We start from the raw sequence: 14,997 nt of genomic DNA, 5'->3' as shown, positions 1-14,997 counted from the left end.
AAAGAGAAATACTGCCTAGCTAGGAGAATTTCGAAAGAACACGTGGCCTTTTTAGGGTACATGGTAGCCTCTTTCCTTCTCACAAATAAATGGGGTTATTAAAGGACTTTCTCAAAAAGCATTTGCATTCCCTGAATTTTTTAAACGTACAATAATAGGCCAGCAATTTAACAAAGTCATTTAGCAGACTTACAGAATTAACTTTGAAGAAAAAATCCGTTTGAAATTCATTTTTTCAGAAGTAAACATTGTTTAAAATTGTCTTTTTTACATAGGAAAAAAGAAAAACATATCGACATGCTTTATTATTTTAATAAGTCAATACAATACACGTTCAAATTGCCAACACTATAAATTCTCAGTGTTTATTTTTGCATAATAAATCACAATATTGGCGTGACAGCGTGACACTATAAAAATAGTGGATTTGTATTACTGTACACAGATTCGAAAAAGTTGTCAAAAAACGAATATATAACAAATAAATGTTATCAAAGGCAAGATAAGTTACTTTTCTACTTAACTGGATAATTTTCTAGTGTTTTTATTTAATGTAACATGTTTATTCAGCTCGAAAAACAGTGTTTACCAATGTAGTGGAAAATTTAAAATGGCGCCCGACTCTCTCTTTGACGCGGTATATTTGGGAAAAGGAGTTAAAAATAAAAAACTAGACAAAATACTGTTAGAAACTAGCTCAATATATGTTACCGTAACATAGGCTGACATATATTCAGTGGGTTATTAACGGTATTTTGCATATTTTTTATTCTTAACTCCTTTTCCCAAACTTACCGTGTCAAAGAGAGTCGGGCGCCATTTTAAATTTTCCAATACATCGGTAAACACTATGATTTTCAAGCTGAATAAACATGTTACATTAAATAAAAATACTAAAAACATATCCAGTTAGGTAGAAAAATAACTTATCTTGCCTTTGATAACATTTATTTGTTATATATTTGTTTTTGTTTTTTTGACAACTTTTTTAAATCTGTGTACAGTAATACAAACCCAAAATAGCTTTTAATGATTGAGAATGAACAAAGATATTTTACTTTCAATGATAGAAATTACTTTCTACTTTAAAATTAGAATCATTTAAATTGTCGAAGAGAAAAACATCGTGCCCTCGGCTAAAAAAAAGCATGTGTGTGTGGAGGAGGGTACTAATTTGGATGAAAGCAGGGGAAACAAAAATAAAACAAAATACTGTTAGAAAGCTATCCAATATATGTTATCGTGACATTTATTAGGTGGGTTTCTAACAGTATTTTGTTAGATTTTTAGTTATTATCGAGACTTTAAAGATAGAGCCGCCAATCTGATAGGCCCTGAACTGGCATCTAAGCTTCAGCCTCTGTCCCATCGACGAAATGTTGCATCCCTCTGCCTGTTCTACAAGTATTTTAATGGAGAATACTCTAACGAACTGCAAGCACTTGTGCCCCCACGACGTAAACACCCTCGACAAACCCGACAGGCAGCTAAATCCCACCCCCACACAGAGATCCCTAGATGTAAAAGATCTTTCTACTCCAGTAGTTTCTTCCCCAGAACCGCTATACTTTGGAATTCTATTCCAGGACCCTGCTTCCCCAACTATACTGGCGTGCAAGTTCAAGTGTAATGTGAACCGACATCTGGCTGCCCAAATCCCTGCATAGTACACCAGTAGTTGTTGCCTCTGATAGTAGCCCCCTACACCAAAGTGACAATGTGCCTTGTTTGGGGTGAAAATGTAATTTAAAAAATTAAAAAGTTGCAGCCATTTTTTTCTTGTTCTCACGTAATGCTTAAACACTTCGAATCGAATAAACGCTTTAAAGAAAAACCAAAACTTATCCAGTTAGTTAGAAGAGTAACTTTTTAATAATATTTGATATGCGTTTGGTTTTTGGGTTCTTTGTTATAGTAGCGAAATTAAAAAATTGAATTTCAAACGTAACCAATGATATCTACTGAATTGTCATGTAGCAGTAATGAACATATCCTAAAATTACGAAAAGCGATAAGGTAGAAAATTATGAAACTACTTTTCGAAGACAATTAGCGAAAATTAAGTTTTGCTAGATAGGCCAAAGATTTTCATTTTTCAGAAAGATTTACCCCCCCCCCCTTTGTTACAACTAGAACTGTTTTTTTTTTTTTTTTTTTGTAAAACTCAATTTTCGCTACTTGTCTTCGAAAAGTTTTCATTAATTGTTTGTCGTAAATTGTTTTTGATATGTTCATTTCTGTGACATGACAATTCTGTAGATACCATTAGCTTCACTTGAAATTCAATATTTCGAATTTCGCTACAATAACAAAGGACCGTTTTTTGAAAAGTATGTTAATATTGTTTTATATATTTCTAGACGAAACCTACTTTGACTTGACTTTGACATATAGATGTTTGAGGTCCAGGTTTTGGACCTGTTCATCATTCCAAGGGAAAAATTTCCTAGACAACTTTGTGGCATGCGTGGCACAGAAACCCAGGAATTTGCACTTCCATTTAGGAGGATGGACAATATAAACGCGGCAGCAATCCCCAATAGGCGTCAAGTCTGCTTTTGAATGTGTTTACCGTTTGTGCTTGTACAACTGCATCTGGGAGATCATTCCATGTGTTGACAACCCTCTGCGAGAAGATCCCTTTGCGGACATCTAGTCTTAGACTTACTGCATAATCACACTGTTTAGTCAGATATCGGCGACCTTCTTTTGCATTGTGTTCTGCAATCCTGAACGTGCTACCTCAGAACTGGATGAACATGTATTTTCGCAGTCTAACTATGGTGAGGTTCCTAAGTGTCATGCATTCCCCAATTGTAATTCAAGCCCTAATTTTTTTTTTTCAATTAAAGGAGCAAGGACCAAGGTTCCATTAAAAAAAAGAAAAAAAAGAAAAACCAAATAACGTGGTTTTAAAAAAAGGTTTTAAACTTCAAACTTTACAGGTAAAATTCTAAAAAACACTACGTTTTTTTTTGTTTTAAATTTGAATATATCATTTATTAACCTTTTCTCTTCAATTTGTGAGTAAATTAATTATTTACTTTTTAATAGACACTTGAAAATGGTGGGGGCGTGAATTTTAAAAAAAAAAAACGTTTGTCTAAATTATATTCGGTTTATTGGAAAGAACATAAAATTTCACATTGACCCTGAAAATATCGTAAAAATAGAATCAATAGAAAAAAATTCATTACTGTTTAAAAAAAAAAAAAAAAAATTTCTATTACTTAAAACAACTTTAATAGTTTATTTTGGAAGTATAATCCATATAGAAAATAAACAACTCACTTTTAACAGAGAAATTACGAGATTTTTATATTTTATTCGCAGTTTCGTGTTAGGGGTGTCAAAAATTCCTACAAAAATTCTGATACACCTAGAGTAGAACTGAACTTTAAGAACATTTTTAAATGTAAATAAAATAAATTAAAAAAAGTATAAGTGAAAGATAAGGTCAGAAGATACACTGAGCCTCATTTCAGAATGGAATATTTTTTTCTTTGTGTGAAAACGGTTTTTATTCCATTTAAAAACATACTAAAATATATTTTTGATCAATAAATTATTTTTTTTTAATTTTAAACATGCGGGAATACTTTTGCTATTAAACATTCCTAATTGTAAAATTCATTAACTTGACAATTAGGAAATGTTTTTACATTCCCTAATTGTCAAATTAATGAATTTTACAAAAGAATACTTTTTAATTAACATTATTTAAAAATGTTAACGTTTCAATTCTGCATAGATTGTCTATAAATAAAACAGTTATTTACATCTTTGTTTGAAAATGATTTCAAACAGTTATTTAAAAAAAAGTTGTTTTTTTTTTTATAAAGTTTTGTATTGTTTAAAAAATAAAATACTTGTTAACTTTAATAATTGTTAACATTTAGTGAATAAAAGAAAATTAAACTTTAATCGATCATATTGACGGTTTAATCTTTGTAGTGGTGTATGGTGTACTACTGGTGTGTGTGATGCTTTAAATATCCCCTCCAGTCACCTAAGAGTTACAGCCCCTGCTCTGACTTTTTTTTCGCTTAGAGTAAACATCTGCCGTCTTTATTTCATTCTATTTTAATAGGATCAACCCGTTAAAAGAAACCGAAACGCATTCTGCGGAATTTTTTTAAAAAAGTTCATTTTAATACTTTATGATATTGTATTTTTATTTCAGTAGTCATTATCGGCATAAATTTAAAAGAAAATACAGTTGGAAAATTAATCAAAATCTATTTCTACTTTGTCTAATAATTAGTATTCCATTTACGTAAAAAAAAGGGGGGTGCATTTTAGTTTTTGTGGATTTTGTTTTTGAGGAAGTCCATTCATAGGAGGAAGAGACAATTCAAGATCACAACGTCACTTTCTAATGATTGTTCAAAACTGAATTTAGTATTTCGGCTGCATTTATGAACCAGCAATTTCCAGAGTTATTCGGGTGTGCCCAGCAGATGGGAATAACTGGAAACGGACGGACGAGCCTTATTACAAAAAAATGGTATTTTTTTTTTTTTAGATTAGGTCCACCTCAACAATTTTCTTTTAAATGACAACTTTTGTAGGTTTTCGACTATGCTGACTACGAAAATTGCATTGAAATTTTGCAGAAATAATTAGTTATCGAGATATAAAAAGTTGTATTATGCATTGTATTTTTTGGCGGCCATCATTTTTTACGCGCGTACAATGTCAGTCATAAATTAGTAGATTTGTTTAGGGCGCGCGCACGCACGTAAAAAATGGCCACCAAAGAATACAATGCGTAATACAACTTTTTATATCTCGATAACTACTTATTTATGCAAAATTTCAATGCGATTTTCGTATTCAGAATAGTCGAAAACCTTTAAAAGTCGTCATTTAAAAGAAAATTGTTGAGGTGGACCTAATCTGAAAATTTATCCAAAAAATAAAATAAATAAATAACGCCCATGTTAAGAATGGATTTCTAAATAAACAACGGTATTATTTCAGTGCAGTAACATAAGTGCCTAAAACTCAGCAGGGGAATTGCTAAATAGAGTTATCGTTCTTGGTACACGAGAATAGAATTTTGCAACAAAAGCAAAGGGTGAAAAAAAAACCCAAAAAACATTAATTTATGGGAGGATAAACGTTTCAACGAATACGCCAGATAAAATGTACAATAATTATGACAGTGCATTATTGGTGCATTCATAAATGTTATTGATGAGAAATTTATTTCACGAAATAGACACCGGCTTAGTTTTTGTTGATTTTTCTTGAGACAAACAATGGTGACATTGTCAATCTTGGAAATAAACATGTCCATTTAAACAGAGAAAGTATAAAAAAATAAAATAAAATAAAAATACGTTTTCTATACTTCTATCTTATTAAATTTATTTCTCAGGTTTTAAACTACTTTGAAAAGAGAAAGAGGGAGCCAGCCCTTCCTTTATTGTAATATAGGCTCGGCCATTGTTAGAGTTTATAAATATATTTTAATGGAGTTCCATTATATATATATATATATATATATATATATATATATATATATATCATTTGCATATCATAAATTATGAAACCTGAAAAGCAATTGAAAAGTGTTTCCAAAGTAAACATTATAAACAGACAGAAAACGTTACAACCGGCATATTAAATATACAAAAGGGAGTGGCCACAAAAAGGGGGACCTGTATTCTTTTAGATTTCTATACATGAGAATGTTCATATTGCACCCCCACTTTCTGACCGCATCACATGAGGCAAGGTGCTGGTATGTTGGGGAAGGGGGGGGAGGTCAGAGAATGCGTGTGTTATGCGTATGGTTTTTTTTTTTAAACATGCAGAAAAAGTAAATAAAAATTGCCTTATTACTGAAAGAGATAATCAGTCTAGATCTAAAACCGGCAAATTATAAGTAAACAAAGCTGTATGCTGCTTGCTGCTACAGTTTTGTCAAACGTGGTTTTAAAATGAAATATAATGGATATATTTGTTGGACAAAATATTAATAATTTAATTATAGAAATAAAAGCATTGTTTTTTTTTGGTAACTTAGAAGTAATTTTCATAAAATTAATTGCATGTTTTTCTTCCAATCACAATTTTAATTTTGTTATATATATATATATATAATATATATATAAGTCAGGTGGAAATTAGTTAATAAATCTATTTCATAATTTGTGATATACTAAAAATATTTTTTGTTAATGTTTGTTAATTTTTTTTCGAGAACGATTCAGTTAGTGTTTAACAGGAAACTGAACCCCCACTTAAAAATCTTAAATTTACCACAACACAAATCGTGACATTTTATTAGAATTTTAAAAATAATTTTATTAAAAATGATTTCAAACGTCAGAATCCACCTTTGTACAAATATGCATGAACAATTTTAAATAAATATTTGGTGCTTATGCATTTTTTGGTACCGCGCTATTTTTCAATAGTTTTTTTTTTTTCAGATTAAATTCAAGTTTCACGATATATCTATTTTTATTAAATTTGTTAGGTGGAAGCACAGAAGAGTTACAAAACACTCCCCTCCCCATGTTAAGAATGACTTTCAAAATAACTATTTCAGTACGGTACCAAAAATGCACAAGTACCAAATATTTCATATTTATTTACATTTAATTGAAATAAAAACATGTCATTTGTTACTTAAATTTATGCATTGAAAGATTAAATTTAAAAAATTTAATTGGTAAAAAAATGGCTGATATTTTAAAATCTTTTTTAGGTTTTGTATGTTAAATTAAAATATTTAGAATACTTGTTTATTTATTTTAGTTGTAAAATGGTTCCGAAATAATTTTAAATCATTTTAAAGATAAAATGGGTTGACTAATTCAGATATCGCTTATTTATATAAAAATATTAACTAAGTTTTCGGTTTTTTTTTTGTTTTGTTTTTTTAAATATAAAACGTGACATCTTTAATGGGGTAGTCTTGTATTTGACGTAGTTGGAAAAAAAAAAAGAGCAAATTTATAATATATATCGTAGATTTATGATTTAAACAAAAACACGGAGGTTGATAAATAACTAACACATGAAAGTATATTATGTAAATACAAAAACGTGACAACAAAAGGGTGAGTCTTTTTTTTTTTTGCGTCGTTACTAAAATAAACAAAAGAAAACGTGACGTTTTTTGGAGGAGGGGGTTGGTTGCAAAAGGGGGCCCAAAATGTTAGCATTCAGCTAATTATTTATTTAAATAAACAGAAAAACACGACAAGAGAATCAATAAATGAGGGCATATTGAAGAGGGACTGTCTTACTTTTTTGGTAGTTGCAAAGGGGCCAGTCCCTTTCTCTGGAAGATGCCATCGACAAAGACCCCATTTTTGCCGGCGCATTTCATGAAAAAGTTGGGCGGTTCATAGCAGAGTTCCAGATGTTTTCTGGAGATGAAACTCGAGTGTCCCACGTTGATGTTCACGTCGCCTTTGCTGCTGTGTCGGCCGATCACGATTTTGTTGAGGCGCATCGAGTATTCGAAATCGCGACCTTCGAGCCGGGCGAGCACGGGGCCCTCGCATTCCCGGGGCGACCACAACACCTTCGAAGGGCTCGATGGGGCACTCTTCAACGACAGGAGCGCCCAGGCATCGTTATCGGAGACTGACTGGCTGGAGGAATAGGCCGACGACGACATGACGGGGAAAAAAGGAAATCACCGACTTTTTGTTGTTGTTTTTTTTCTTCTTCCCCCGGAAAAAAACAGAGAGCTATAACAGAACAGAAAGCAGAAGCTCTCACCAAGATGGCGGCCAAGACTAAAAGGAAATAAAAACAAGTTTACCTCGTTGCCTAAAGAACTGTTTACATGCCGATTTTTCCCAGCATGCAATTGATCAATATAGACGGAGTAGGAGGGCGCATGAAAAACAAGGAATGGTGAGAGGTAGTAATTCTACTGCTGCTGATTATGATGATGATGGATGATGACGATGATGGTGATGATGATGATGACAGTGATGATGGTATAATAACAATAATATTGAATTGTAATATAATAATAATAATTAAATAATATAATAAAATAATATAATAAAATAATGATAGTAATATTTTATATAATAATAATAATAATAATAATAATAATAATAATAATAATAATAATAATAATAACAACTAGTTGTTTTTCTGAACAGAGATGGTAAAAGCAAGTTTATTTACATAGATTGTGATGATGTCTTCCTGCCTTATTATTTGTTTATGTGTTGAATCGTGACAATCGTTGTTTATGTGTTGATCGTGATGATTATTACTATTTATTTTTTTTTTATTTCGCATTTTTATGTTATGTTTTAGTGTGTTTAATGGTTTATCATTTGTCGCGTTCTTTTTCTCTTGCTATTGTTTTTCTTTTCTTTATTGTTATTGTTTATTGTTGTTATTTACTTTCGTTGTCGTAGTTTCCTTGTTGCTCCTAATATAAACGTATTGTTATTGTTGTTATTCGATTCTTGTAGTAGTAGTAGTAGTAGTAGTAGTAGTAGTAGTGGTGTTAGTAGTAGTAGTAGTAGTAGTAGTAATGACAGTGATGGTAATAAGAGGAGTCAACTCATTCAAATGCCGGCATCGGCTTTTTCTTAATTTTTATTCATAACATTTTACACTAACTTGCTGAGTTGTATCTCGTGAGAAATAGGCAGCGGAAATCATTACTATTACCGTCTTTTAAAAGAAATAATGTTACGAAATTAGTCGAAAACAATTTATTTTGTGTTTGTGACGTATTTTCGTAAAAATTAATGATAATTATGCAGTATGCACTTATCTTACCGTGCTGAACGTAATGTTTTTTTTTTGTTTTTGTTTTTTCGAAAGCCATTCTTAACATGGGGAAGGGAGGGTGTTTTATACATATTCTGTACTTCCACCTAACATTTTAATAAAATAAGATATCGTGAAACCCGAATTCAACCTGAATTTTTTTCTTCTTTTTTTTTTACATGGAAGTCACCACTTATCAAGGCCCGGAAGCCATTCGGGGATAAGTTATTGCGTGTACAGTAATCAATGGGATAGTATCATAGTAATCGTTAGTATTAGAGATTTGATAAAGTGTCTTACTTAAGAATCTTACTAAAATACTATTTTTAAAAAATAGCACGATAACATAAGTGCAACAACACATTAATATATAAAATAGACGCTTTATGTTTGCGTAAAACAGTAAAACAAAACACTGATTCTGAACGAAAGTAGCCAACAGACATCTTTGTTTAAACACTTGTTTACATTAAACAGAATCGCTACTGGGCCCCTAACCGGCATTTTATGCGACTTATAACGCCTATCTAGTATTAATTTTGTTTTAACACAAATAAATCACAAATGTGTAGGTGAAAGCAAGATGAATCGTTCTTGATTAATTTCCCAAATGTATAGAATTAAACCTAATTTTAATCGAAAACACATTTTAAAAGAGTCTTTATGATGTACGTTACCCGTCATGGAACGTAGATGTCATATTCTAAAAATCACATAAATTGATCAAGTAGTTTTAAAAAAATCAAATTTTATGAGTAAGCAAAAAGGGACGCTCTCGCGACGCATCGCTATGTCGAAAAACAAAAACAAAAAAAAAAACTACGAAGGCAAATACGATGCCTCCGTTCAATCTCGAAAGACAAATGATACTCTCTGTAGGAGGGGCACTGGCAGCTGCAGCTGCACGTGTAATTGTGAGGCAAAGGTTGCACAATCTCTAACCGCACCTTTCCTGAATAGACACTGCTTGTGAGTCCAGTGGTAAGGAAACGTCCAGGACGACAGGAAACAATGCCGATATAAGCGGAGAGCACATACAGCCCTGGAAGTTCCAAATGGTCACCCATTTAGTACTGACAAGGTTCAACGTTGCTTAACTTCGGTGATCCAACGGGAACCGGTGTGTTAACGTGATTATGCCGTATCGAAGGCAAATAAATCCACAATAAATCAAACTTGCAGAGATCAGCCTTGTAATGCTAACGATTTCGCATTAATCGCTTTAAAGCTTTTAAAAATGATTTACTTTGTAAAAATAAAACTAGTTGATCAATTTACGTGATTTTTGGGATACGACATTATCGTTCTGTGACGGGCTGAAAGATTTTTCTGTATATACATCTTTTTAATGAGGTTGAATTCTAAATAAGAACCAAAATAATTTATGTCAGTAACAGTAACGATTAACTAGATGCCATATTTTTATATTGTAAAATAAATAGAAAGTATCCACTTCATTATGGCTGCTGTATTGAAAATGTTAAAATTTATTAACGCCAGTGCGCAATTTCAAATAATAAGTTAATATTTTTTTAAATCACCAATTATTCTAGGCCACAGTTTTTTGGCGGGATTTTTATTTTTATCATTGATAAAAAAATAAAACTGAATTTATTATTTGTTGTTAAGGTTTATGATGATACAGTCATGATCCCTCCCCCTTTTTATTGTCCTTGCCCACGCTCACAAAGGTATGGATTCGCGGTTTTAAACTGACCAAGGGTATTCATAATTGCTGTTGCTGTTCCTATTGTCTCCTACTTTCCCGGCCCTTCTGTCACATCTTCCTGCCGTTGATGGGAGACGAATAACGCTCTTATTGGGCAGAGTTAGACACAAGGTTGTTCTTTACTGTGGGAAAAATCCAACTCTCTCTCAAAAAAAAAAAAAAAAAAAAAGACACTCTGAATGGAGACAAAAATAAAAAATTGCCTCAGTCTCGAAGGATTTATCCTTCACTGACCGAGGATAGAAAATATAAAGCGTAGATGATTCCTATTTCGGTTACCAAAAATACTTAGAACGAAATTGGTTTTCAGCATCATCATTCCCAGTCAACTTATGTTATTTTTACTTAAACCCGGTTTTATTAAATAATTAATTAAATAAATAAATAAATTAAAAAAAAGCAAGTTATAGTGAATTTCATCTTACACTTAAAACGCTGAAATAAAAAAACTCAACTGGAAAAAAAGTAATCGCCATCTTTATAAATAAGCCTAGAAAGAGGTTAGCTAAGAGAGAACTATAACTCAAGTTGGTAACCATAGAATTAAAACATTATAAACTTGAGTCATCGTACTTCCTTAGCTAGTCTTTTTCTCGACTTTTTTTTTTTTTTTTTTAAAAGATGATGACTATATTTTTCCAGGCAGGTTTTCATTTACGTGTATAATGCAACTTGCTATTACTTAATATTTTTTTAATGTTATTTGTTTTGCATGGAATAAATAAAAAAAATAAAACAAAAACGTTGTCTGTGAGTAATTTCACTCTAAATAATTTGGTTGACTCAAATAGGAATCAATCCTAAAAGAAACAAGGGAGCATTAGAAATCTTTTTAACGTAATATGTTTACGATACAACTGACAATGATACAAACTGAGAGCATCCTCTTTTCTGGAGTCTGACATAATTTGCAGCATCTTTTAACTTCACTCTGTTCTCTCAGCTTCCAGCAACACGTCACACTTCAATGTAGCATGTGTGTATAGTTCATCTTCCTCCAAAATGAATTTCCCAATTCTTCAAACGGCTTGCTTATATATAGCCCAATATCATCTAATCTGCATACAATCAGCGAGATTTCGGTGTTAGTTTGTTTGACTATCGAATAAGCTGGACGTCACTATTTTAATGTCTTCTATCATTCGACAGCCTAATCCTATAGGGCACACAAACACATAGGCGTTTTTGAGGTAAGTGATATTGTTATATAATGAGGCCCCACGTTAGCAGACTAACAGTTTTAAGTAGATTTAGAAAGAAGCTCCATTTTAGTTCGAGAAGTCACTGAGTTCAAAACCTGTCATGAAGCAGCTGCAGATGGCTGATGTGATAGAAAGGGTTATGGTTTCGCTGGGAAGTTGGCGAGTGTAGACACCTGCAGCAGACTGATTTTGAGGGAATTTCGAGGGAGTTTGACGAGATCACATTTTGAGGTGAGATTTTAAAAAAGTTGCCAGTTTTGTTCTTGGGAGCAAGAGAACAAGAATATGTTTTAAAGATGTAGCTCACCGAATTTCAAGACTCACACCCCCAACCTGACAAAGACATAGAAGAGACTTGACAAATGTCTCCAAACTGCTGCGTGAACTACAATAAATTCAACTGTATAAAAAAAAACATAGAATGATTCAGCGTTTCCATTATTGCATGTTATGAAAGATTTCTTTACAGAGAGAGAATCGGTAGAAAAAACAGCAGTGTAGCCACAAGTAAACTTGAGGGACACACAGTCAGAAAAAAAAGGAAAGGCTGCAAACTAAGGTAGTCTTATGCATGCATATTTATGATGAACATTTTTTTGTTGATATGAAAATATATACAGTTGCTGAATGAATAGATAAAAGGGTTACAACTAGGGATGGGACGATTCAAATATTTTTTCAGATTCCGTATTAAATTCCCAATTCCGATACAATTACCAATTCTGATTCCGATTCTTTCTCTAATTATTTAGCTATAAAGTTGTTATTTTTCATGATATCCTACATGTTAAATGTGCAGATCTTTTCTCAAATGTAAGGATACACTTGTGAGGGATGATCTATCGATTTTGCTAATGGTTTAAAATCAATATATATTCATTATTTTAGTATTACTTTCTACAGAGGAATATCGAAATCAAATAAAAAAGCCAATTGAAAGAATCGTTTTTGGCATCGGAAAAATAGGCACAAATTTTTTCCGATTCCGATACCAGAAAAAGTTCTGATTTTTTCGATTCTCGATTCCTATTAATCGTCCCAACACTAGTTAAAGCAATGTAGGTCCCCCAAACGTTTGTAAAGAGAAAAAAGGTTGATATGCTGTAACATAAATAAACCTTTAATGAAGCTAAAAATATTATCTTTATCTGTTGCTATATTTTTTATATAGTAAAGAGGGTATGATCACTGAAAGTTGGAAGGTTCTACTTATAGACACTGGAAATAGGAACAGACCAATCAAATGGAGCCACATTCTGCTAGCAACCAATCAGCAACCAGAACTGCTCTATAAAAATATTGAATCTTTTAGCATTCCAGCACATAATTTTTTTCATGTCAACACGAGAAGGAAGATTTTTTGCTCTTTGTCTGGAAAATTTTAAAGTTCAAGACTTATACAGGACAGCTGTTGGATGTTTACAGTAATAAAGGTCCAAGATTCAAATCGTGCAACAAGCAGAGACAATTATGTATAGCCACACTGATAATTTTTGGTGAAAACTGAACATCTGTAAGTGGATATAAAAATAATGTTTATTTAAAAAAAAGCTCCCTTAAGGAAAAAGCATTCTCAAAGAAAATATGGAAATGTTTCTAAGCTATAATGGAAAGTTAGTTCCCTTAGAAATGCAATGTTCTTAAAGATATGTTATTTATCTTTAGCTATCATTCCCATGGCTGTTATAATGGCTGTATTGATTAGTGCGTTGGATCTTGGGAATCCGTGGCATTGATTGGTGCATTGTATCTTGGTCGTCAGTGGCATTGATTGATGCATTGGATCTTAGCAGTCAGTTGCATTGATTAATGCATTGGATCTTGGCAGTCAGTGGCATTGACTGGTGTATTGGATCTTGGCAGTCAGTGGCATTGACTGGTGTATTGGATCTTGGTTGTCACTGGCATTGATTGATGCATTGGATCTTAGCAGTCAGTTGCATTGATTAGTGCATTGGATCTTGGCAATCAGTGGCATTGACTGGTGTATTGGATCTTAGTTGTCAGTGGCATTGATTGGTGCATTGTATCTTGGCAGTCAGTTGCATTGATTAGTGCATTGGATCTTGGCAATCAGTGGAATTAATTAGTGCATTGGATCTTGGCAGTCAGTGGCATTAATTAGTGCATTGGATCTTGGCAGTCAGTGGCATTGATTAGTGCATTGGATCTTGGCAGTCAGTGGCATTAATTAGTGCATTGGATCTTGGCAATCAGTGGCATTGATTAGTGCATTCGATCTTGGCAGTCAGTGGCATTAATTAGTGCATTGGATCTTGGCAGTCAGTGGCATTGATTAGTGCATTGGATCTTGGCAATCAGTGGCATTGATTAGTGCATTGGATCTTGGCAGTCAGTGGCATTAATTAGTGCGTTGGATCTTGGCAATCAGTGGCATTGATTAGTGCATTGGATCTTGGCAGTCAGTGGCATTAATTAGTGCATTGGATCTTGGCAATCAGTGGAATTAATTAGTGCATTGGATCTTGGCAGTCAGTGGCATTGATTAGTGCATTGGATCTTGGCAGTCAGTGGCATTGATTGGTGCATTGTATCTTGGCAATCAGTGGAATTAATTAGTGCATTGGATCTTTGCAGTCAGTGGCATTAATTAGTGCATTGGATCTTGGCAATCAGTGGAATTAATTAGTGCATTGGATCTTGGCAGTCAGTGGCATTGATTAGTGCATTGGATCTTGGCAGTCAGTTACATTAATTAGTGCATTGGATCTTGGCAATCAGTGGCATTGATTAGTGCATTGGATCTTGGCAGTCAGTGGCATTAATTAGTGCATTGGATCTTGGCAATCAGTGGAATTAATTAGTGCATTGGATCTTGGCAGTCAGTGGCATTGATTAGTGCATTGGATCTTGGCAGTCAGTGGCATTGATTGGTGCATTGGATCTTGGCAATCAGTGGAATTAATTAGTGCATTGGATCTTGGCAGTCAGTGGCATTAATTAGTGCATTGGATCTTGGCAATCAGTGGAATTAATTAGTGCATTGGATCTTGGCAGTCAGTGGCATTGATTAGTGCATTGGATCTTGGCAGTCAGTGGCATTAATTAGTGCATTGGATCTTGGCAATCAGTGGCATTGATTAGTGCATTGGATCTTGGCAATCAGTGGCATTGACTGGTGTATTGGATCTTAGTTGTCAGTGGCATTGATTGGTGCATTGTATCTTGGCAGTCAGTTGCATTGATTAGTGCATTGGATCTTGGCAATCAGTGGAATTAATTAGTGCATTGGATCTTGGCAGTCAGTGGCATTAATTAGTGCATTGGATATTGGCAGTC

General features: G+C 33.1%; 1 protein-coding gene across 5 annotated transcripts in view; it reads right to left on the bottom strand.

Annotated features, from left to right (window-relative positions):
* Positions 1-7,848, bottom strand: part of LOC145258198 (forkhead box protein K1-like) — a 173,211-nt gene extending 165,363 nt beyond the window's left edge. For 4 of the 5 annotated variants that reach the window (XM_080116091.1, XM_080116093.1, XM_080116094.1 and 1 more), the window contains exon 1: positions 7,266-7,839. In XM_080116091.1, coding sequence (XP_079972217.1) covers positions 7,266-7,642 — 377 coding nt within the window. In that variant the 5' untranslated portion in view covers positions 7,643-7,839. Of the gene's footprint in view, positions 1-7,265 lie in introns of all 5 variants that reach the window. The other variant, XM_080116092.1, reaches the window with a different exon arrangement.
* Positions 7,849-14,997: the final 7,149 nt, after the last annotated feature.

This window comes from Euprymna scolopes, chromosome 33 (assembly GCF_053919585.1).
Source record: "Euprymna scolopes isolate OS-2025 chromosome 33, ASM5391958v1, whole genome shotgun sequence".
Taxonomy (NCBI): Eukaryota; Metazoa; Mollusca; class Cephalopoda; order Sepiida; family Sepiolidae; genus Euprymna; species Euprymna scolopes.
This window is presented reverse-complemented; position numbering and strand designations above follow the sequence as displayed.